Below are 25,111 nucleotides of genomic sequence, written 5' to 3' on the forward strand. Positions count from 1 at the left end.
AACCGATGGTATTTAATCATGTTTAAACATGAGGGCTGTTGGCCGATGGGGCAGAAAGGTTCTTGAGTGGCGACCGGAAAACGCAGCAGGAAAAGACCCACAACAGGATGGTCCGACGATCTGGTTAAGGTCGCGGGGAGCCGATGAATGAGAGCGGCGCAAGACAGGTCTTTGTGGAGATCCCTGGGGGAGGCTTATGTCCAGCAGTGGACGTCTTTCGGATGATATGATGATGATGATGATGCAACATGAAAGCTAAAACAGTGCCATAAAAAAGCTATGAATATCTTGATATTCTCTGTATTGAAATCAGCTTGCAATAAAGTTGGCTCGAAGTTGATCACGCTTGTAATAATTGTGTGTAAAGATCGTTATCAGATCGGATCACTTATGATGTGGTTCCGGTTGCGACTGCGGTGTGATAACCGCCTAGCGTAGCAATGTTCTATATCTGGAAACGGATGTTTTCAGACCGCCAGTTTACTATTCTTCGTTTTCTAAGTACCTACGCTTTATATTATTCATTCGTCATACCCTGGACTGTAAGCTCAGCGGAACAAGAGATGTTGCCAGTAGAGGTCTTGGCTACGCAGGTGTAAAGTCCAGCGTCTTCTGGTTTCACGTGCTGGAATACCAGTGCGAGAGAGTCCTCGTCGTCTCCCAGCAACACCTGGAGACGAGAACGTGGCGTATACAGTTTCTGAAACTTTTGTGTATGTAGTTTACAATATCTTATTTAAATATTTAGCTGTCGCGTTTGCATTGACCACTTGAATAGGTACCTATTACATTTTGCAAGATCAACTTTGTTCTTTGATGTATTCTTTAGTTTAATTTTCTTTATGAAATTTAATTATTTAACTGAAAATGTGTCGTTTGAGTCGTTTCCAAGCAAAAGTCCAATAATGTCACTTGCCATAAGGACGCTTTGACAGGTTATTCGTATAAAAGATACAAACAAATCTCTTCCGGCCGACAGTTATTATTACATGTGATCTAACGATTTCTTATTTACTGGCCGAGGTGTGTATGCGAATTATGCGATGTTTCTATTCGTCGGAGCTGGAAAACGGCTACTTTGTTCGAAAAAACTCTCGGGCTGGAGAACAGAAAAATTATTAGCTGTCACGTACCTTGAATCTCTCTTCAGGATCGAAATCCACTCCGTCTCGCTTCCATGTGAAGCTCGGTTTCTCTCCTTTGGTCAGAAGCCCTTCACCACCTGGCGCCAGTTCGAAAAAGATGTTCTTGTCATCTGAAAAAGAACATATAAAATAGTGGGTCTCAATATCTTAATATTTTTCAAGTTAGTCTACATGTGTCGTGCCTCTAAATTCCATTCTAAATAATTATTATATTATACATCCGATTTTGATATGCCTCGACGGACTAATTGTTGGGAAGGTAAAAAGCTTATCATATATATAAAATCGAAAAACCAGAACGGGATAAAAAACGAGCGAAGAAGCGAGATGGCGCCTTACAAATTTCTAAAAAAGTTTTTGACATGTATCTCGAATACGACGCACGTATGATAAGAAAAAACTGTTTAAATCTATTATCTAAATATGAGAATATAAGTATTACAAATTAAAACATTACACCAAAATTACATTAATTATAAAATACATCACATAATTACATTACATTTACACAAGTTACATAACACAAAAAAAAACACAAGTCTAAAACAAAGCAGTACTGACTGACTGACTCAATCATATAATAATATTGTAATATGAGAATAGAACTAGAGCATAAAAACTATCGCTTTCGATGCGTATTTAATTTACAATAAGCAAAAGAAAATTTCATAACAATCTTCATTTTACGATGATCGACCATTTTCGGCAACTCTCGGTTAGTTTCGTTTCGGTGGTGGTACCCAGACAAAATTATTTGATGTGGTGCTACAGACATACCCAATGTTTATGTTTGTCATGTTGGTATACAGTTATTGCAGCGTTTTATTACACGAAGTAAAATAAAAAGTGCTGTCAACCTCAACCTTAGTCTATCTATAACAAAGAATATAATACTCACTAATCTATAACCATACGAGTGACTTAAATGTCATAAATTACTTATCAATCTAATTAGTATTATCGTATGATTATCGTGTTAATAATTTGTATTTTATTGTTTTAAATTTTTTTTGAGTTATATTATTCAGATTGACTTTCACGGCATCGGCAAACATTGCCATTCGTCCGGGGAACGGGCTGCCGAGATGGACCAAAAATATCAGTTCAAGGGATGGTGCCCGTAATAATGTGTGTGTGTGATAATTATACTTTAATGACTTTACAGATATAACCAATTCGGGAACTGTTTTCTCGCGTAATACGATACGATTCGACCAGGTAGGATTTTTTCTTCTTGCTGAACAGTCCCCATCAGATATATCGGAACGGCCGAGGTATTCACAAATATCTGAACAATGTAAATTATAATGTAGTTAAAGTGCATGCTCAGATATTTTGGAGCTCAAGGGTTGACAAGATCTGCTCAACCTCGGCCATGGCGACTGGCGAGAGCTATCGCAAGACCGGGAAACGGCGTGATCTGGTGTCGGCAGCCAGGACTCATTTTCGATCGTTGTGTCACCGTAGCCGTCGTAAGTAATATCAATATCCAGACAGGGAAATGGGGACTATTTACGTTTGTATGAAAATGCGATTTATGGACGGTGTTCGTACATATTCGTCTTAAGGCGGAAATTAATCTAATGAACGTTTTTGCAATTGGGCTTATTTTAAATAAATAAAAATTTTGGGCATTTGAATCACGCATTATAGGGAGGGGCGGGGGGAAGGGTGGCATTTTATAGGGGTTGGTCACCCCTTTCAAACGACACCCGATTTGTGTCTAGGAGACGCGTAGTTTTTTTTTATATGTGTTTGAAATTACGGTGACGGAAGTGACGGAACGAAATACAGTCACCGTTAGGTACGACGACGAGCGAAGCGAGGAGGATTGTTAGGTATCTTGCGTTCACAACACACCCGACTCGCTGTCAAAAAAGAAATACAGTGGTCAAAAACATGTATACGGACAAAGTGCTCAAAAACATGTATACGGACAAAGTGCTCAAAAATATGTATACGGAATTTTCTAAGTCCAAATTGGTTATCCTTTCGTACGCTTTGGTTGTTTTAAAATAAAAAAAATATTTTCGTGGTAACTATTGAATTCCTAACTTTGGGGATGGGTTCGGGGGGGTTCCTACTCCCTCCCCCCTGCCTATAATGCGTAATTCAAATGCAACCCCATAATTTTATGTTGAAACAAGTTTAAATAAATACCTACGTAGATGAAAAAATACAATCTTGCCTTTTATCAAATCACATCATTTTTTGAGAAATCTGCGAATTAAGTTATCCAAATATCGGTTACAAATAAGAAGTCCCTATCACAGTTATAAACCCTGGCAGGGTTCAATACATAATAATATCGGTATTTAACTAAACATAAGACAAACTCTTTATTTCATTTACGCGAGCGGAGCTGCGGGCCCGTCTAGTTAAACATATTGAACAAGTAATTTTAAAAGACGAACATATCCTTTAAAGTATTTTGCTGCCCTCCTTTAAAGTATATTTTCCAGTTAACCTTGTATACTTCAACTATAGCAGTAAACTTGGTGCATTAGACTCCCACCGAAAACTTACATAGGTAGCCTGATATCAAACATAAATTAGGTAGGTACCTACATCTTCATTGAGAAATTACAAATTTTACAAACATGTTTTACATTCGAATCTCATTAATACAAATTAGATTTTGATGTAGAAGCATTAAGACAAGCTACAAATCACCATTCCAGTCATTAGTAGTCATTATACTGTATTTAAAATAAATTATTTTACACCATGCATGAAATAAAGCACCAGATAATTATTTAAAAAACACAGATAGAAGTTATTTTTAAACACAAGTTCTATTTAATAAATCGGGTACAAATATAAAAAGTAGGTGAGTTGGCCGTGACGTCACGATGTAATGTTTCATATAAATTCCATATTAGCAAATCGTTTTGACAGTTCTAAAAAAGTAACTGATTTGACTAGTAGGAAAATACCCTATTACTAAAACTATAAATAGTTGATGAAAATCAACAAGTGTCTAAATTCGGCGTCTTGTATATTTTTAGTCCAGACTCATAATTCTCATAAATCGCTGGAAGCCGTCCAAACATCGTAAAAAACTAGGGCTTACGGTGATTACAGTTTGTTATATGCAAAATGAACAGCTGCATTATGCAACAAATAATATCATTCAGATACTATTGGCATTTAAAGATAAATGGAAAAGATAATTATTGTTTGTTTGTTTGTTTGGTTAATTATGACGATTAACATGTGGAAACAGACAGCAAAAGGACGGACTAAGTACTTATATTTTCATATCATATAATTAGGGTCCTGTAGCTAGACACATTACTATTCTTTTACTTTTCTACAGCCTTTTGACGCTTTTGACAAAGCATTAACTTTTTCTTTTACTCGGCCCATGTATCTCCTTCTTAGTCTCTTTCTCTTGATCTTCTTCCCTCATGGTTTAGACTCTCCTTCCCATTGAATATATTTGGAACGGGAGCTAATCGAGAAGATATAGATGGACTTACCAACGACGGTAACTTTAGCCTCAGTAGAGCATTCTCCATAGATGTTCATAGCGGAGCAGGAGTAGACACCAGCGTCAGAAGGAACTACGTCAACAACGACGAGCTTGGAGAATCCCTTCGCCGTGCGGGTGCGTATGATGAAAACGAACTCAGAGACTATAGTGACGATCTTTCCACGACAGAATCTACCTAAGATAGAAGGATATAATATGGACTTACCAACGACAGTAACTTTGGCCTCAGTAGAGCATTCGCCATAAATGTTCATAGCCCGGCAGGAGTAGACGCCAGCATCTGAAGGGACGACGTCAGCGATGACCAGTTCGAAGAATCCCTTCTCAGCGCGGGTGCGGATGATGGAGACGCGGTCGGAATCCGAAGTTGACTTGATTTCTTTGCCGTCGCGGAAGCTGGGGAAGACAAAAAAGAGTGTGTTAAGCATTAAGAAAAATATACCAATCAATAGATGCAATCAATCAATGTCCAGTAACTGGACATAGATTGTATGCCAGATGCCAGGGTATACTAGTAATAATTCTTTCTGCTTAAAGCCTCTAATTTCACTCAGTATAGACTACTCAGAATTTTAAAAGTTTCTCGACGAATGTCTTAAGGAGGGGATTGTTTTTTATTGGTGCAAAAATTTATAAAAAGGGTGCATGTCGCATTCTTGGGTGCTACGAACTGACTTTAAAAGTGGCTAAGTATGTATAGTACATATCTATGTTATAAGTAAATTATTGATTCCCATTTTAGCACCAGGTTTTAAAATGAATAAAAACTTGAAAATATTTCAGGACATTCCAAAAATTTTAAAGGAAGCTAATTCCTCTGACAATGTGGCCCTTGACTGGAAGGTCTGACCCTGTAATGTGTATAATACAAACTTGTACTGTTTAATTTTTTTAAACGATAGGTACTTACAACTTGACTTCCGGGTTGGGGTCTCCCTTGACCTTGACCATGAACCGCAGATACGTGTTCTCCATGATCTCAGTGTCTTTCAGTGCCACGATGAAGTACGGAGCATTCAGAGCGTTGCGCTCTCTGCGTTCCTCATCTGTCACTGTATTTGCAAAATATTTATTAGTAGGATGAAAAAAGAGCACGATTTTTATTTGCGCTCTCAGAAATTGTGTAGTAAAATTTACAGTTACGTAAGCCTAGGTATTTATAAAACTTAATATAATTAGATTCTAGAATGTTAAAGGTTCCAAAAATAAGAGCTATATACAGTTGACAAGAGAATCATTGCACTAATCTCTCGAACTATACAGGGTGAAATTTAATTCACTGGCCAAATTGAAACAACCGAAAGAATTCGAAAAAATATTAAACACGTGTTTATTCTTTTAATACCGCTCGGTACATTTTTTTCGAAATAACTCATCATCAAGTTGTCCTAAAAACCTCGTACGTTATGGTGAACCGACAACTACCCACTACACCCGCTTCTCTCTTATCAGTTAAGGTCATTGACACCCCGCCCCTCCCGCTGTTTGCAATCGCGTCACCAATTATGAACCCTATTGCAGCGAGATTACATACATAAGTTGCTAATTTTTCCTTTCATACTTTAACGGGCTTAGAACCGTCAAAATGCAAAGGCAACCCATTTTTAATCTAAAATGTTATTTCTGACTAATGATTATTAACAAAACTTCCGTGGCTTAAAAACAATGAGTAAAAACTAGGTCAGGAATCTTTGCATTCAGGCGTATTTAAAAAATTGAATCAACTTACGTACATTTGATTAAAAATCGACGCAATTAACGAAAGTCCCACGAGATGGTACTCTTGGATTCAATCCTTGTCTGCGAAGGCGTGGATCGGATTCCATTTCGTATAATCTTTGTGCACCACGTAAACACTCACCACTTAATAAATAACACCGTACCACTTCGTAATATTCCCGGTTCGAAAACATTTTTTTTAACCTTAGTACGCGCGCGATTATTTTTTTAAGGTTGGCGAGTGACGAGTGACTAATCATTTATGCTTACCGTTATGTTAACCGCTAGCGCGGAATGGTTTAGTTTAGACTACCCTCGAAATTGATAAACTTGCCTACCATCGCCAACACTAACTGGGTGGACCCTATTGCAACGATTATAAGGTTTAGTGAAGGTCAGATAAGGGTTTTGCTGATGTTGTTGTTAAAACCTACTATTACGTTTGTTTACATTTGTGGTAATAGGGTGACCACGACTCGTGGAAAATATTTAAAAATTGAAAAATGAAAATTAAAAAAAAATGTACTCTTTTTTTTCGCTAAATAGATTCCTTAAGTGTAACCTAGTTCCGGGAATGAATATGGCCAGTGATTTAAATTTCACCCTGTATAATAGGTAACACAAATACAAGAACTGTGTCATCAACTGTACCACAAAAAATCTTAGTAAGTGAAATCGACAAAGTGAAACAATACCCAATCGAGAACATTAAGATATTAAAAAAAATTACTCTAACGAAGATACTTATACTGTACAGAATGTACAGATGTAGTGCATAATTGTTTTCCTTCGTATTTTCTCGGAAACGTTCGTATTTGTCATGCTACTTCAGTCAACCTCAGTACTTTTTGTACCGAGACTGACTGAAATAGCAAGACACGTTTCCGTGAAAATACGATGGAAAATAATTATGCACTAAATTTGTGTCCGTATTTAAAACATAATATAGCAAGACTTATTGACATAGTGCAGCCAATTTAACTAAGAACAGAAGCGGTGTCCGTCGAAGGTGCCTGTTTGGTTAAACTAGTAAACATAGTTTTTAAAACTTTCATAAGTGCCGGCAACATTCATGCAAAGAACATCTAAATATTCCGGTGTAATTACAGAAAAATGATAACAGTTTACAGATTCTAAATACTTGTTATACGCGTACGATGTCTTATTTGGATGTATTGCGATGGCAACATGCAAAGATATGAATGAAGGTTGAAAAATAGTTACTTATTGAATATTTTCGTCCTTATATTTTACTTGGTTTGATCAAATTGATAAGGGATGAGGATCAGCAAAATTGTTCTTGGTAAATATTGTTATAACGCTAGAATAATCCTTAGCAAAAGTGCAATTATTGAAATGTGTGCAATGTTGTATAATCATGAATGTGCTGTGTTGTGTAAATGTTTTGTCTTTGTATAGAAGAGTATTTTAGCGTCATGTTACGTATTTTAATTTTATTCTATCAGATATCGTTTTTGCACAGAATTATTTTTCTAATAAAATTGGTATCAATTCGTCATAAAATTACCTTTTCAACTTGCTCAAATCGATCGAAAAAATCAAAACTTACACTGAGAGACGACCAACTGCGCCGTGCAATGCGAGTTTCCCTTATCGTTTTCCGCCCTCGCAGTATACGTCCCCGAATCATCTTCCATACAATGCAGAATCTCCAGCTTATGGTCGTGGGCTTCATTAGTGACGTTGACTCGGTCCATGAGGCGGTCCGTCAGAGGCTTGTTGTCTTTTAGCCAAGTGATTTTGACGGCTTCGGAAGAACGGAGCGAGCATTCGAAGGAGGCATTTTCGCCGGCTGAGGACAGAGAATGGTTAAGAGAGTCCGTACGGGATTGTCGTGATGGTTGATATGTATATGTACGTTCTCATTATCAACTATATCTTAGCGAACAGGGTGTTCACAGACATCTGAATTTGAGTCCTGTTTTTGAGGTGTTATACCGTTTTCAGACCTCTTTGAGCAACCTTATTCTGACGAATTCAATTTCTTTTATTTGTCAATGTAATACTGTAATATAATACCAATAGTGATTTTTTTCGGATATTATATTTCTTTCACTTTTACTCCTGTATGTTAAGACTATGTTTAAAAAAAATCTGTTTGGAATGTATGTCATCTTTGTTTTCAGAACCGTACGGACTCTTTTAAAAGAAGAAGACTACGCTACGAAGCGTTAGTAAATGTGTTGTGTATGTTAGTATCTAAAAGCGTATGTACAAGCACTAGTTGTGTGTCTGCCATTAACGTGTGCACACCACTTACGCTCAATATTCTGGCCTTCCAAAGTCTTGGTAAATACCGGTTTTCCGTCCTGAGATTCGGACTTGATTACCCTGGTTGACTGGAATTCCCCGGTGCTTATGCTGCCATTGGCGATCTTGGAGTATTTGCTTTCGCCGTTTCTGGCGGTTTCGTAGCTGGACTCGATGGAAGTTTCAGTCCTGCTGCTGCCATTGCCTAGGCCGTATTTGGCAGCGATGCTGTCGAGTTTGCTGGTGGACTCAGACTCGATTTCATATTTGCTTCCTTCGACGCTATATTTGCTTCCTTCTACGCTATATTTGCTTCCTTCGACGCTATATTTTCTTCCTTCTGCGCCATATTTGCTTCCTTCGGCGCCATATTTGCTTCCTTCGGCGCCATATTTGCTTCCTTCAATGGAGCTGGTTTTGCTTCCTTCGACGCCATATTTGCTTCCTTCAATGGAGCTGGAATACTTGGAAGACTCGTAGCGGGTGCTGCCTTCAATGGAGCCGCTTTCGCGACGAGAGTAGCCGGAGCTCTCGTGGGAGGAGGATTCGTAGCGACCTCCACTTGATAGCTTGCGGGAGCTGCTGGAGTATTCTGAAATAAATTGACATTAATTAGTTTGCTTTGCTAGAATTAATAATATCTGGAACAAAGGTTAATTAATAAAGACTGAATACAATAATTAGGAGCACACATATACATGTTTTAAGTCAACCTACCTCCAGACAGCCGCGAACTGCGGGTATATCTCGACATTTCGTCTTCTTCTACAGTTTGACCGTTTGCGTTGCCTTCTTCAGTAATAGTAACGCCACCGGTGGCGTTTACTTCTGCCTTACTCTCAACGGTAGCTCCTTCTTTTACACTCTCTTGAGCGGCAGTTTTCTCTTCAGATCTTTGTTCGGATTGTCTTACCTCTCTCTTACTCTCTACAGTAGCTCCTTCTTGTACACTACCTCGAACAGTTTTCTCTTCTGATTTTTCTTCAGATTGTGCAGAAGTTTTTTGGACGGATTCTTGTGATTTTTGCTTTGATGATATTACAGATTTCTTAACTAGATGACTAGATGATGTTGTTTTTTGTTCATCTGTGGTCGCTTGTAATGATGTTTTCTCAACGCTAGCTTGCGCCGAGTGTTTTTCGACAACCGATTCTTGTGAGGATCTTCGCTCAGCGGAAACTACTGATTCTTGTGATGATTTGCGTTCAGCAGAAACTACTGATTCCTGCGATGATTTTCGCTCAGCAGCAGACCTTTCTGAAGTTTTTTGTGACGCAGAGGTGAGTGAAGATTTTCTTTCGACAACAGTAGCCTCTGATGACGTCTGGTCGACTCTGGAAGCTTCTACTGACGAAACTGATGATTTTTGTTCGACAGATGATGATTGAGCAGATTGCTTCTCAGAGCTCGCCTCGTATGAAGAGTGAACAGTTGAACTTTGAACTAAAGTTTCGTGTGAACTCTCTTCAAGTGATGTCACGCGTACAGACGATTTCGAAGTGACTGATGATTCAACACTTTCTTCTATAATCTCTGCCTTACCCGCCTTCTTAGCAGCTTTGACTGACTCACTAACTTTAGAACTTTCGTGGCTCACAGATGATTTAGTTTCTAAACCTGATGTGAGTTCACTTTGTGCGCTGGTGATTTCTTGTACTTCACTGAGGAGTTCACTGGTTTCGGTCTTTGAAAGTTTTTTGGCTACCTCGCTTTCTAAAGATGCCTTTCTCTTGGATTTTAGTTGTTGCAGAGATTGTTCTCTTGTGAGGACTTCTTCAACTTCTATATCTTCAACCTTCTGCTTTTCAGCTTCAACTTTGGATCGTTTTTCTTGGACCTCAGCTGCTTTGGCGTCTTTAGCGTGCTCTCGCTTTTTCTTCTTCTCTTCTGCTGGCTCTGGAGAAACCGCTTGTGGGGAAGCTGCTTCCGGAGAAGCTACTTCTGCTGGAGTAGCTGCTTCTGGTGTTAATAGTTGTAAGTCGTCAGCCGCGTGCTCGGCTAATGCAACTGAAAAAGAAACAAATATCACCTAAATAAATACATATTATTGATTAACCTCTAGCCGCCCACGAATCAGACAGAACTTGCCAAGACAATTGCAATTCTGATTTGTCAGTGTAAAAAGTCAAAATATAATGGAACAGGAGGCCCCTGGAGGAGGAGGTTTCTGGGCGGCTAGAAGAATGATAATGTGTCTGCCAGCAAAATCTGATCCCAACGGAGGTATTTATATGTACGTCAAACCGTATCTACAGATGCAGAAATACTCGGCTTTGAATAATTATCTTTTTGCATTTAAAAGTTTGCAAAAACTGTACGAAAATTATTCGTAGGTACTCAATGCTTTATACTCCAAGAAAAGTTAATCAGAACTGATACAAGGGATATTATAACAAAGTTTATTATATATATTCAAGGAACTTACCGACGTCGCTGATATTCTGCAAGATCTCCTTCAGCCAGTTGTGCTTGACCTGTTCTTTGTGGGCCGATAAAGTCACGGAGAGCGGGGGCGATTTCTGGTGCAGCTTAAATTTGAGCGGTTCAGTTGAAAGGTCGTCTACCTCGACTTCCGGTAGCTGGAAATATCATCATCATATTATAATATAGTAATGTACAAAGGTGATTAAAGTCTAATCAGTACAAAATATGGACCCTATTAGGATGTAGTTTACATGTAACATACATACAGAAGGTTAAATGGAGGTATGATAACAAAAAACTAAATAATCTTAGTGACGAAAATATAAATATAAAGAATATCGCATACAAACAAAAATAGATATTTGGTTATTCAAGGCTCTGTTAACTATTTAAGTACCTAGTTCAAGAAAGAAATGAGATTGTTGACTTTCCCACCACAAACGAGGATTACGATAGTGATATAACTGATGGAAACTTGGCTTTGATCCAACTGCGGTTAAATTAGAAAACACAGTTGGTATTGAAGGTTTATAGCTTTGGACGCAATTATATTTTATTCATCACAATGAAATTTGTGAAGTTCACGTTAGTTATACAGTTTATACACAAAGTAGCTTTGGTTTGGTTAAGCGGTGCATAAATTAGCAGATGGCAAGAATAGATATAGCCTCGAATTGACGATATTCATTTTATTTGAGCTCATGACTCATCCAATGCTGTGTTTAAAATAGCATGAGAGTTCATGTACCTACTATTAAGAGAATTCGTTTATTACTACTTTATACTAAGTTAGATTGAATGTTAAAACAGACCACAAAAATGTTGGAAACTACACATATTTATATTATTTATATGCAAGATCGATAAAATAATACGCAAATAAGGTTTTTTCAATACAGTAAGCAAGCAAGATTAGTGCTTGACAAACTTGTAAGCACGAGGAAAAAGGTAGGTACCTAACTAAACAAAAAATAAACAAAAAAATATATTAGGAAAGGCTTCACAACTGAGATTCTCTTGAGCTTGACCATACAGCCAAACCAGTGAATAAAAAGTAAATCGGTCTTGTAAATGTTATCACAACAACCTGTCATCCATCGGATTCAGATAGAAGAAAACTTACTAACCTTGACAATATCCTTAAGCACGAACACAGATCTATCATCCGAGACTCTCTTGACTTTGCAGATGAGGATCCTAGCCTTAAAAAGGAAGAGGTAGCGCTCTTTATGCTTGCCGTCGGAGTCGGTGACGGTGAACCAGTCGTGGGTGAGAAGCCGGCCAAGCTTGAAGATATTACCACGGTAACCTGAAATCAAAAGGTTGAGGGTTAGAGCAATGTTTTTGTAATCGGTAAATCCAAATGTGAAACGTAATACTGTTTTTTTCTACCAAAGGTTTGCAAAAAACGATATTGACAAATTAGCATTGAAAAATAAGTGATACATCGATAGTATGTGAAGCATTAGTGCTTTTTTTTTTTTTTTTTTTTTTTTTTTTTTTTATGAAATAGGAGGCAAACGAGCAGACGGATCACCTGATGGTAAGCGATTACCGCCGCCCATGGACACCCGCAACACCAGAAGGGTTGCAAGCGCGTTGCCGGCCTTTAAGATGGGAGTACGCTCTTTTCTTGAAGGTTTGTAGGTCGTATCGGTCCGGAAATACCGCTGGCGACAGTTCATTCCACAGTTTGGCAGTGCGAGGCAGGAAGTTTCTGGAGAAACGCACAGTTGAGGACTGCCAACCATCCAAGTGATGAAGATGGTAATGTTGTCGCGTAGGGCGATGGCGAAAAGAAGCGGCAGGGATTAATCCGAACAATTCCTCGGAGCACTCCCCGTTATACATGCGATAGAAAATGCAGAGCGAGGCTACATCTCTACGCAGCGCCAAGGAGTCAAGCCGTTCCGAAAGACGCTGGCAGTCAACAATTCGAGCCGCTCTTCGTTGGATGCGGTCCAGAGGGAGAAGCTGGTATTGGGGTGCCCCTGCCCACAGATGAGAGCAGTATTCCATATGTGGGCGAACCTGCGCCTTATAAAGCTGTAGGCGCTGGGCCGGTGTGAAATACCGTCTCGATCTGTTGAGCACACCGAGCTTCTTGGAGGCTAATTTAGCCTTACCCTCTAGATGACCGCGGAACTGGACTTCACTCGAAATGTCGACACCAAGGATTCCGATACTGGCTGCGGCACTCAGGGGAGTGCTCTCAAAACGAGGTGACGCGACAAACTCTAACTTTTTTGCGGTAAACGCGCAAACCTGTGTCTTGCTAGGGTTAAAACGGACTAAGTTAAGTCGACCCCATTCAGAGACTTCCTTTAGGGAAGTCTCAATTTCAGACACAAGTTTGTTCCGGCTCTCGATGACGTTTTCCCGAGAAATATTGGTGCGGCCGGTGTAAAAGGCATCACCTGTACTATCATCAGCATAACAATGAATGCCGCTGATTTGCAGCATGTCATTGATATGCAGAAGGAATAGCGTGGGTGATAGCACACAGCCTTGGGGGACACCAGCATTCACAGACATGGGTTCTGAGCATTCACCGTCAACTACGACCTTTATGCTTCTGTCTGCTAGAAAGCTACTGACCCATACACATAATTTCTCGGGAAGCCCATAGGATGGTAGCTTCGAAAGAAGTGCTTTGTGCCAAACGCGATCGAAGGCCTTCGCAATATCCAAGCTAACAGCCAATGCTTCACCCTTTGTCTCGATCGCCTGTGCCCAACGATGTGTCAAGTAGACTAGAAGATCACCAGCCGAGCGGCCTCTACGGAAACCGTATTGTCGGTCACTAAGCAACTGGTGATCCTCTAGGTACCGAAGGAGCTGGCAGTTGATAATGGACTCCATTATCTTCGAGAAAAGGGAGGTTATAGCTATTGGCCTGTAGTTGGACGGGTTTGAGCGGTCGCCTTTTTTAGGGATCGGGTGCACCAAAGCTGACTTCCACGAGGTTGGGACTACGCCAGAAGTGTAAGAGAGCCGGAAAAGACGCGTTAAGACCGGTGCCAACTCAGGAGCACACATCTTCAGCACAATCGCAGGGATTCCATCAGGCCCACTCGACTTATGAGTGTCGAGGGAAAGAAGTGCTTTACGCACTGAGCTTTGGTTTAACCGGATATCCGGCATACAGCTCTCGCACCGCGGTATGGTCGGCGGCGCGTATCCCCCGTCATCCAAAGTCGAGTTGGACGCAAAGAGTTTACCCAGAAGGTCGGCTTTGTCTTTTGCGTCGTGGGCCAATGAATCATTTCCCATGTGCAGTGGCGGAAAAGATGGCGTGCAGAAATTTCCCTGGATAGCTTTGGCAAGAGACCAGAACGCACGAGTTCCCGAAGGGAGGCGCTCTAATTTCTCGCCAATTCTACCAATGTGCAGTGACTTTGCTCTGGCAATAACTCTTTTGAAGGACCTGGAGGCAAAGTTATACTCCTTTTTTAATGCGCTAGTCTTTACATCCCGTACTGTCGCTGCATCTACCCACGCTTGGTAGCACTCTTGCTTTCGGCGAGAGGCCCTTTTGCAGAAGCGACCAAACCAAGGTTGGGATTTGCCACCAACAGGAACCACAGAGGATGGAATGAATAGCTCCATTCCCTGCAGCACAACGTCAGCAACAGAATCAGCAACGACATTGGGATCATCCGGCGTGAAGCAAACCTGCTTCCAAGGGTAGGATGCAAAGAAGGTACGCATCCCGTCCCAATCTGCTGACCTATAGTGCCACACCCGGCGGCTACAAGCAACTCGCCGACGCGGCGGGCACGCGAGTGGCACCGTACTCCGGATCAGGCAATGATCCGACGAACCAAGTGGGGCCTCAACGGAAACATGGTAGTCAACCGGATGAGAGGTCAGCAGAAGGTCCAACAGGGAAGGTTCCTGGCCTTCCACATCTGGGATTCGCGTAGGCGCAGTGACCAATTGTGTTAAGCCATATGCCAGAGCAAAGTTATAAACAGATCTGCCCGCATGATCAGTCTTGCTAGAGCCCAGCCATTCGGCGTTGTGGGCGTTGAAATCACCAAGTATAATGATCTCAGCGGATGGGATCTGTTGCTGCACAGAGTCTGCAGCCATTTGGATCTGCTCAATGAGTCGGTCAGTTTCGGCATCACCGCTATGGGACCTATATAGGCACGAATAGACACGGGGATGATCATCGTTGTCTATACGCAGCCATAAGGTGGAGAGGTCCCTACCTTCAAGATTGCGGAGGCGGCGAGAACTGATATCGTCTCTAACGTACACGCACACCCCAGCCCTAGGCGAAAAGGAGTGTTCCAGTCAAGTTTAATAATGAGTCAGTTTAGGTCAACATGCAAAAACTGATTTCATTGCTAGAGTCTGGACCTAGAAAGTCCAAGTAGACCGCAAAATGATTGGTTTTGAGAAAGGAAACGAACCTACTTATTCCTTTCTTTTCTTTACATTTTGCATGTTTGTTAGGGTTCAGTATCATTATTAATAAAGTGTATTTAATTCATTCATATTGTATGTTATACCTATGAATACATTAACTTGAATTAAACGTTGGGAAGTGATTACCTTCGATGCTCGCAATAAATTTATTGTCGGTGGCGCGGTTGGGAACACCAAGGAAGAGTTCTAGAGCTTTCTGGAGATCCGTGCAATCTTCGCCGAGGCGTTTGGAGTATTTCACTAGCTCCTGGAATAAGAAGATTTTATGATTTAGTGTCTATACTTCTTCTTCTTCTTCTTCCTCGCGTTATCCCGGCATTTTTGCCACGGCTCATGGGAGCCTGGGGTCCGATTCAGTGTCTATACTAATAATATTATTAAATGGGTACCCCTTTTTCACTAAGACGATAGTTAGAAACCAACTTTTTTCAAAAACTTTAGTTGTTGTTGTTGGTTGGTTGATCATCGTTCCATGTTATGTTCATTATTGTTATATTGTTTTCTCTCTAGTCTGTATCATACCAAATAAATCATTTCTATAAAATTTCTACTTCTGTTTGTAGGTGCCATGGGTCCGCGATATCCCGTACAACGTAGTAGGTACATAAATAACCAGTAAGATTGGCTCAAAGGATGATAAAAATGTGTAACATTTAAATTCAAACAGCGACTAGAATTCCCCAAATATAGTGCTAGTTATAATTCACAACTTCATAATTCTGCTTGCAAAACAACTGACTATACTATCACTTCCTCTTTAGTTCACTAATCCCACACTGCTAAATAAGCTGCGCCTAATGACCATCCTCGCCTGATTTCAAGCCAAAACTTCCCATTATATCTCTAAAACTACGACTCAATTCCATTTCCATATATCCTGAAACAAATTTAATCCATGGATACACACGACTATCGCGTATGGATCGTTAATATGGAGATTTGTGGCCATTATAATAGGTCAACGACTTAGTTACGGTCTGGTATGCAATTTGGCAGTGTTTGTTGACAAATTATGAACGAGGTGTTACAGGCCAGATGTATAGTCATTATTTTAGCTGGTGCTGCTAAGGAATGTATTCTTGTCTAGCGTGTAGGATAAATAAGAGATGAAGATATTGCGGATATGTTGAGCGATCTTAAGATTGAAATTGATAGTGTAGGTACTTATCTACAATTATCAGCATCAAAAGTATATAGAGTGTGTATACCTAGTATGTACATTCGTAATCGTGCAGTATTTTTTAAATTTAAGTTTACCTATTATCTTACTATTTTGGTCGCAAGATGATCAAACTCCTTTAAGTTGTCAAATCACATTAGTCTCGTAAGTCTAGAATCATTACAATAAATATTGGGAGAAAGCTTTTCAATGAAAACAAACAATATATCAAGGTATCACTGTTTTAAACGTGATCTGCCAAATTAATACAGTCACCTGCAAAAATATGTTACACAACGAAGGCAGCAAAAATATCTGACACTATCTTATTTGTAGAGCCATAAGAGCGTGTCACATATTTTTCCGGCTTTCGAAGAGTACTTAACATACTATTGTAGATGACTACTTTGGCAGCGCAAACTTATGGCACGTTAAAACATAAGCATTCCTTACAATTGTTTGCCATCGTCATTCCGTACTTAGTCGGTTTTTATATGTAGAAAACTTATTTATAGTAAGTCATTAGTTATGCACGAGTCGTTCGATTTGATGAGGTGTCAGGTGCATCGTTAATTATAATGTCAAAACCGTGTCGTTTATGATCGTGCCAGAATACTGTGAAACCTGCACAGTGTTCAACACCTGTAGATAAATCATGTTAGACATTACAATTATAAGAGACAAACGTAGTTATAACTTCTGTCTAGACATATTAGGTTCTGTCCGGTAGGTCTAAAACTAGAATGCATCTAGGTATTCTAGGTAAGTATACCGAAATACCTACGGGAAGAAATGAAACTGATGAAAATAAAGCGCAAAATTTAAGAATTTATTTCGTCATGAATATCACACAGTAAAATAGGATTGTGGACTGCTAACAACATTTAATTGTTTAAAACGCTATTTGAATCTTAGAGAAATTGAGGGAACTCTTTGAATATATAGCTGGTCAAGCAAATCTTGTCAGTAAAAAAAGGCGCAAAATTAAAATTTTCTATGGGACGATATCTCTTCGCGCCTACATTTTCAAAAAATTGGCGCCTTTTTCTACTGACAAGATCTGCTTGACCAAGTATAAGTGCTACAGTACCTAATTTATTTATTTTCTTTGTAACACGTGCATATGTATTTAGAATTAACTCAGAAATAAATGATGGAACTGCCGACGAATATCCAAATAAGAACAACATTTGATCTTTGAAACTTTGATCATAATGAATAATGATTTTACAGTAGGTACATATGGTCATATTTTCCCGCACTAGTGCGTAAAATCGCACTTTTCGTGCGTATGTCAAAAGTTTAAAGGGCCATATATATGTACTGTAAAACGTTGTACGATACACGTGCGAATAGGTAATTCGCAACTCGTGTCGATTTAAAACACTGCCTTCGGTCATCTTTTAATTTATCGCCACTAGTTTAGAATTTCCTCTTTTCCGCACTTGTTATATCCATCCATTCCAGTCCATTATTTATTTCCAATTTTTAAACAGCAGCAAACTTTACGAACCTTAAGAAGAAGCTGGTAGTCGTTGATCCGCTGTATAGGTAGCTTCAGATGCTCGGTAATGCCCTTGTCGTCACCGAGGTCGTCAGCTAGATCCTGGAAAACGGACAATTATCATGAGAAAAAAAAAATGTTTATTGCCAAAAAAAACGAAAACTTACAGTATAAGTACAGTATTGATTACAAACATGCAAGTACAAAACAGCATAATATTAACAAATAGGTAGATAGCTAAAATGTCATGTAAAATTAAATCCATTCATGTGACAGAAATAAAGAATTTGGATGACATTTTGAAGTTGCGGCGACAATCAACGACCCTCAAAACAAACAAACTCGTACCTATAGAAAGTAAAAGATAACGACCATAGTCTAATAAAACATGGTCTTCTATTCCCAGAGTGACACAGGCCTACGCCACAACAACATGGCCGCTATATATAGCGCTATCGCATATTATCATATAGCGCTGTCGCATGATGACGTAGGCTTGTGTCAGTTAGGTGACCTAGAAAAGACGGGAATGGAGTACCAGGCGGAGTATATTATTATACCATGATAACGGCATTCGACAGGTGTATCTAAATGACTCTTCGAAAACTCAAATTTTCAGTTAAATTCCGTGTTTTCAAACTTTCAAACTACATGCACCACCTGAATACGCTTATTAAGAATGCTTAAATTTTACATCAAATCTTTGATGCTATGGAATAAATAATTGATTGATGATAATTATACTTTTTAAACAGGTACATACAATTTTTATAACGTGTCTTTCACTCCGCCCAAACATATTAGAGTACCACCTTTCAACTCTTAATGATCAAGTTTTTGTTTTCGAGTGGTTTATATGTCGTACCTAACTGTCAATTAGTTTACCTTAAATCAATTCTACATTCAAAAGCCATTTAACACCAGTTAATATTACAAAATCGTCCATCTGTTTCTAAAATAATAAGCGAACAGCCAACAGAACCTTGACAAAGAGCACCGGATGTCGTCGTAATTTCTGGGTCATCACCACATTTCTTAACACTATTTGTGACGTTCCACGGGAAAAGGTACCTTATGAGGGTTTCTAGTTTCGGAGATATGAAATGTTTTGTAAAGAGGTGAAAAAATGCTCAATTTTTTTTTATTGTGTGATCTGAAACCTTAATGCGTAACGTTTGTTTACCTGTTTTTATTTTTGTTATAAGTTAGTTATAAGCCTAGTAATGTCGTCTCAGAGTTTAGTAGAAAAGGTACCTTATGGAAAAAAGATTAAAAATTCCCAAAAAAACTAGTCAATACGGGAAAAGAAGTTTGGTAGAGAACTGTATTAGCATTCTGCAAAACTAATTTGATAATTTCAGTTCTGGTTGGGGCGCCTCGCAAATATTATAACCGTACATAGACCGACATCACAAATCCAAGTAGCCTGCTATTATACCAAAGCTACTCTCATCAAGTCTTTCTTAACTAGAATAATCTTCATTTGGTTTGGTCGCATGCAGTAAATCAGCCATTGGTTGGTGCTGAAAAATGCCAATATCCGACGCATTACCTTATGGAATATCTGAAGTCATTGAACCTCAATGCCGCTTATCTTCAATAGCAACCGAAATATATTATTGATAGGAAATAGACGATTTATACCATCTTAACCCCAAAATATTATTAGTTTATCCTAACTGTTCCATCATCATCATGCCTCATCATGTAACTTAATCACAAGGTACCTTTTCATTACATACAAATTATTGGTCTTTTTTAAGATTATTATGACGAAGAACTAATTAAATTTGGGGCAGTTTAATGTAAATTAATATTTTCTATTCATAAAAGATAAACTGTAATATGATTGATATTTTGTAGTGATGTATTATTAGATTTATTTCCATAAGGTACCTTTTCGTAAATGTATGGAGCAAATACTGTTATTGTTATGTAAGTTTAAAGTGGCATAAGGGGTTTAATATAGTATTTAGTTGCGGTTTTAGGATTTATTTCATTTGAATGACAGAATTTCTTTCATATGTGCTCAGAAAAATTGATTGTGTGTCACATTAAAAGTAAAAATATTCAATTTTGTGATTTTATATGAAAAAGTCAGAAAATACATTTTCACCTCTAAATCGGTATTGTTTTTTGCTTAAACTGTCTGTCAGTGTCGTTTTCTAATAGATAAAATTTAAATCTTGAGAGCGCATTGCAATCAATCGTGAAAATTAAATAAAACTTTATTTTCAAGAGATTGGTTAGTATACACATAAATCAGTCGATATCAAAAGTTTCTATTGGCATTACAGAACAAGTCGCAATATTTTTTTAATCTCAGATATATAAGGTATTATTATTTGTAGTCAACTATGTAACTTACTTCAGGAACATAGTTTTTTAGGCGGCTAAACTTAAAACTTCTCTATCGTAAAGTTGCTCATTTCACAACATTATTTTCAAAAAATCATATCTCTGTAACTACGCAACCTAGAAGGTTGATCTTTTGTGTTATCGATAGCTTATTTATTGTAGATTACTGGGGTATGCATAACTCCATACCCGCCATAAGGTACCTTTGACCGTGGGACGTCACATTTTATTAATTTTATCGATGTTAAAAATAAACCAAATATTTACATGGCCACTGGCTATTAATAAAAATCAAAACAAGAGTATTACCTGTTAGCCATGAAAAATTGTTGTTTTAAAAGCAAATAGGAACGTTTATTTTGGAAAACAGCTATTATTTAATAGTAGACGAGGTGTAAGGTCTCGAATTTGACTGCGGTAATAATTATGGTTGTCAAATGTTGACGTTGGACAATTCAGTTACCAGTACCACAAAAATATATACCTACTTTACGCCGTATTTCGTCATCTGGCCCACCTGTCAAACGAGAGGGCAAGATTTTTTTCTTACAGTTTAAATATCTTCTACAACCAATTACACTTTGATTTAAGTAAGTACTACAATTGTAATTATGTACGGACGAAAGTATTAATTTATGACCCATTTCGTACCCTGTCACAGTGACAATCAATATGAAAGTCGCTAGAGACCTCATACTATTGTCACTGTCAGCACAGAATAAATAATAGTACTAGGTACCGAAAGTTCACTACCTAACAAAACGCGTCTATTACGACAGATATGACCGCCAGGTGGCGCAAGCGCGAGCTGGCGTCCGTTCCGTAGCGGTGCGCGGCAACTACTATGGCTAGACACCAAAATTGGTGTGGGCCGCACGTACTTGTAGCGACGCGATGAGATCGCGGAGTGAGCCACGCCTGCCTAGAGTCCGATTGCGATTTAACAACTTGTTACGGTTTTGAACAGGTTTTGATACGACTTGAAGTCCTTGACGATCGTCTTGGTGATGGCGTGCACCTCACGCACGACTTTCACTTCATTTCTCATGCACCTATCATCTTGAGCGATCTACTAGGTCGTATAAAAAAAAAAGATCAAAATCAAGTGCTTAACTAAAAAAGAATCGGGCTTTTTTTATTATTTGTAATGCCACCGTTCACTAACCCGGGGTTAAACGGTTAAACGTGGAGTTACCAGTACAATTTGACACTGGGTAACGGTTTAACCAGTTAACCCCAGGTTAGGGGAAAGTGGGCCTAGGCTATCGGTAACGTTACATGATCATGATACGTTAGTTTTGCCAATAATGAAACAGGCAATTTCGAAATAGTTATTTTTAATTATGAAACGATTACCTATGAACGAATACTTATTCCTATAACAAACAAGAGCAATACAGACGACGTTCCAATGAGAGATTCAAATATAATACAGCTGGCATGAAATCGTAGGCGAGATGCATCACAAGCGCTCAAAATATCCTATTATTTGCGGAGCATACATTCATGAAAGCTGTTTTGTGTGAATACTGTGAATTAAATAGGCACCTACGTGAAATTCGTATGGAATCGGGACATAAAACACTGTTTACATAACACACACAATATCACCGTTTGAGTGAAGTGGAACTGCTAATTTAAAGAAAACCAGAAAATGATGGCACCTTAGATTGTTTGTGTAGTCGGCTATTTTTCATTGAATATTATTTTACGTTTAACTTTCTCTGTAAGCCCCAGACGCGATGTTATTTCATCATTTGGTAGGGATGAATTAGATGAGCGAACTAAAGGATGTAATAGAATTTGAAGGTGTTCATCTATTCTGCAGGATAACACGATGATTTCAGAAATCATAAATTATTAATTATTTGAGGAGAATAGTGAGGGAATGCCGCTGGGACATTAACCTGCAGCTCCAGATCGGATACCGGTATTTTTTGTATGGGAACGAAAACGATATTTTTTCGTTCTTTGTTAATTATTTCATTTCTAATTGGGCAATCTAATAATACGAAGTCGTTACCTAAAAACACAACTGAGTTTTACATTTGAAGTATAAAATAATTCGAAATATATGGTTATTTCGAAGTGTTTGCCAAAAACCGGTTACGATCCCTGGCTCCAACTCCAGGGCATTGTGCTGAATGAATGCAACTAGTGATCGACAGCCCGTCTATCTCCGGCCGGGCGCCCCTACACTACATCAACATCTACATACTCGTATAATGCCCCAGCCAGACACCCTAGTCATTTCTTCACTCTCCAATCAGTGTTCTAGATATTCCCGCCTAAATATCATGTCGATGGGCGTGTTAGTGTTATATTAGTTAATTGAACTAACATTCGTCGGATGTCGGTGTAATTGCTTGGCTCCCGACCAGCCGATCGATCGGTGTCGCAATTTCAATTTCGTTTTCTTCTGTTGATGCTTATTTTCTACAATTGTCTGTCATTTGCACGTAGGTTTTCATTGCATTTTGGTAAAAGCTCAGTGAGTTAAATGATTCGACGTAAGTAGAAAAAAAGAATTATACTCTGATTTAAACTTTCACGATTATTAAACATTATCAAACTGCACAACGGGACTTAATCGCGTATTTAAGTTTTAAGATTTACCTCCGACGTTTCGAGGACGGCGTTGTCCCCGTGGTCTCGGAGAAGACTGGCTCAAGTTGACATCAACATCTTCTAGCCGCGCGAGTTTTTCGAACTACCCGCACTTGGTCTTGTTTATCAGTTTGAACGTTTTGCGCACTAGGGATGTCACTCTGTCGACACACAACACTAACGATATTCGATTTATCGACTGTCGATATTCGTTTCCGCTTACATTTACTAATGACTGGATTCCATGTGGATGAGATCTTAAAACCCTCGTCCCGATTAAAATTGCAATGTTTTTTGATTTCAATGGCTTCCCGCACTTTTCTACTGTAGAAATGGCGATCCGTGGAGAGGATTTTAGGGTTATGCAGCTCAATCCAGTGGTTTGGTCCTGACTCCAGCAAATGCTCGGCCACCGCAGACTTGTTGACCTGACGATTTTTGACAGCTGCGATATGTTCCTTAACTCTTTCTGCTATGGTGCGCTTAGTTTCTCCGATATAGGAACTACCACAACTGCAATCTATTTTATAAACGCCAGGTGACTGGAACGGAATAACGTCCTTCGGTGACCTTAGGCTCCCTGCTACTTTGGATAAAGGTGTGTACACCGTCTTTATAGAGTACTTTCCAAGTACTGTGCCAACTTTATCCGTTACCCCTTTTACATACGGCAAAAATGCCGGCTGTCTGGAGACATCAGGACGTTTCCGCGTTGCCTTTCGTCTGGGTTGCCACTTTTTTACCTTGTACCCGTTCCTCCTTAGTACCTCCTGAATATGCGACATCTCACTCTCTAAATATTCAGGGTCACACAGATCATGTGCTCTGTTTACTAGCGAGGTAACCACCGATTGTAAGTGACGAGGATGGTGGTGAGAAAGGGCGTTCAAATACCTGTCAGTGTGTGTAGGTTTCCTATAAACAGTATGAGTTAGGGTTCCATCCACTCGACCAATCACTTTCACGTCCAAAAACGGCAAACTGCGCTGTGATTCCAATTCATACGTGAACTTCGTCTTCGGATGAATTGAATTTAGATATCGGAGTAGTTGCTCCACCTCCTGCTTCCCACCCTTCATAATACAGAAAACATCATCCACATAGCGCTTCCACAACTTCACCGCCCAAGGCTGCAAGTTTATACTGGCTTCGATATGCTCCATCCAGATATTTGCCAAAACCGGTGCTACAGGGCTACCCATGGCTACCCCATCAATCTGGAGGTAATGCTTTCCACAATACAAAAAGTAGCTTCCTTCCAAGCAGTTCCTCAGCAACACCATTACTGACTCCGATATACCCTCATCGCTCAGTTTCCTTCTGACTACTTCTAGACATTCTTTAACGGGAACATTGGTGAAGAGCGACTCAACGTCAAAGCTCACCATTACCTCATCTGGTTCCAGCGTTATTCCCTTGAGAATATCTATAAAGTGACGAGAGTCCTTCACAAAAGACGACGTACTACCCACAAGCGGCTGCAACACCGACGCAACATGCTTTGCAAGATCGTAAGTGGGAGAAGAGATTTGACTTTTGGCAATCCGTACAGTTTAGGTGGCAGTACGATCTTGGGTTTGTACAACCGATCGAACACGTCTTCTTCGAACAACTCCCTGTTGTCTTTGATGACAGCCCTAATGCGACGAGAGACCCTAGCCGTAGGGTTGTACGAAACAGGCTTGTATACGAGACTGTCATCCAGTAAGTGCCGTATTTTGCTGTCATAATCCGTTGAGTCCATCACTACAGTGGCGTTTCCCTTGTCAGCCTTAAGAACCAGGATGTCCTCATTTTCCTTTAGATCCCTAAGGGCTGATCGCTCCTCCGCAGTGGTATTACTCTTTGGAAGTTTGGCTTTCCTTAGAATAACGGCAACATCCTGTCTTAACTCTTCCGCGTCGCACGACGGCACCTTGTTACGCGCTATAGCCTCCTCAACACCACAGATCACAGTCTCATACGGAACCCTCTTAGGCGTCATTGCAAAA

The 25,111-nt window shown here is 39.4% G+C and overlaps 1 protein-coding gene across 4 annotated transcripts in view; it reads right to left on the bottom strand.

Moving 5' to 3' along the window:
• LOC134790145 (obscurin) overlaps positions 1 to 25,111 on the bottom strand; it is a 93,449-nt gene that overhangs the window by 42,726 nt on the left and 25,612 nt on the right. For 3 of the 4 annotated variants that reach the window (XM_063760938.1, XM_063760937.1, XM_063760935.1), the window contains exons 4-14: positions 18,165 to 18,257; positions 15,619 to 15,739; positions 12,183 to 12,364; positions 11,057 to 11,210; positions 9,349 to 10,638; positions 8,642 to 9,223; positions 7,931 to 8,173; positions 5,552 to 5,693; positions 4,847 to 5,037; positions 1,134 to 1,255; positions 535 to 670 (exon numbers count right to left, since the gene is read on the bottom strand). In XM_063760938.1, the coding sequence (XP_063617008.1) occupies positions 535 to 670; positions 1,134 to 1,255; positions 4,847 to 5,037; positions 5,552 to 5,693; positions 7,931 to 8,173; positions 8,642 to 9,223; positions 9,349 to 10,638; positions 11,057 to 11,210; positions 12,183 to 12,364; positions 15,619 to 15,739; positions 18,165 to 18,257 (3,256 nt within the window). The remainder of the gene's footprint in view (positions 1 to 534; positions 671 to 1,133; positions 1,256 to 4,846; positions 5,038 to 5,551; positions 5,694 to 7,930; positions 8,174 to 8,641; positions 9,224 to 9,348; positions 10,639 to 11,056; positions 11,211 to 12,182; positions 12,365 to 15,618; positions 15,740 to 18,164; positions 18,258 to 25,111) is intronic. The other variant, XM_063760936.1, reaches the window with a different exon arrangement.

This window comes from Cydia splendana, chromosome 4 (genome assembly GCF_910591565.1).
Source record: "Cydia splendana chromosome 4, ilCydSple1.2, whole genome shotgun sequence".
Taxonomy (NCBI): Eukaryota; Metazoa; Arthropoda; class Insecta; order Lepidoptera; family Tortricidae; genus Cydia; species Cydia splendana.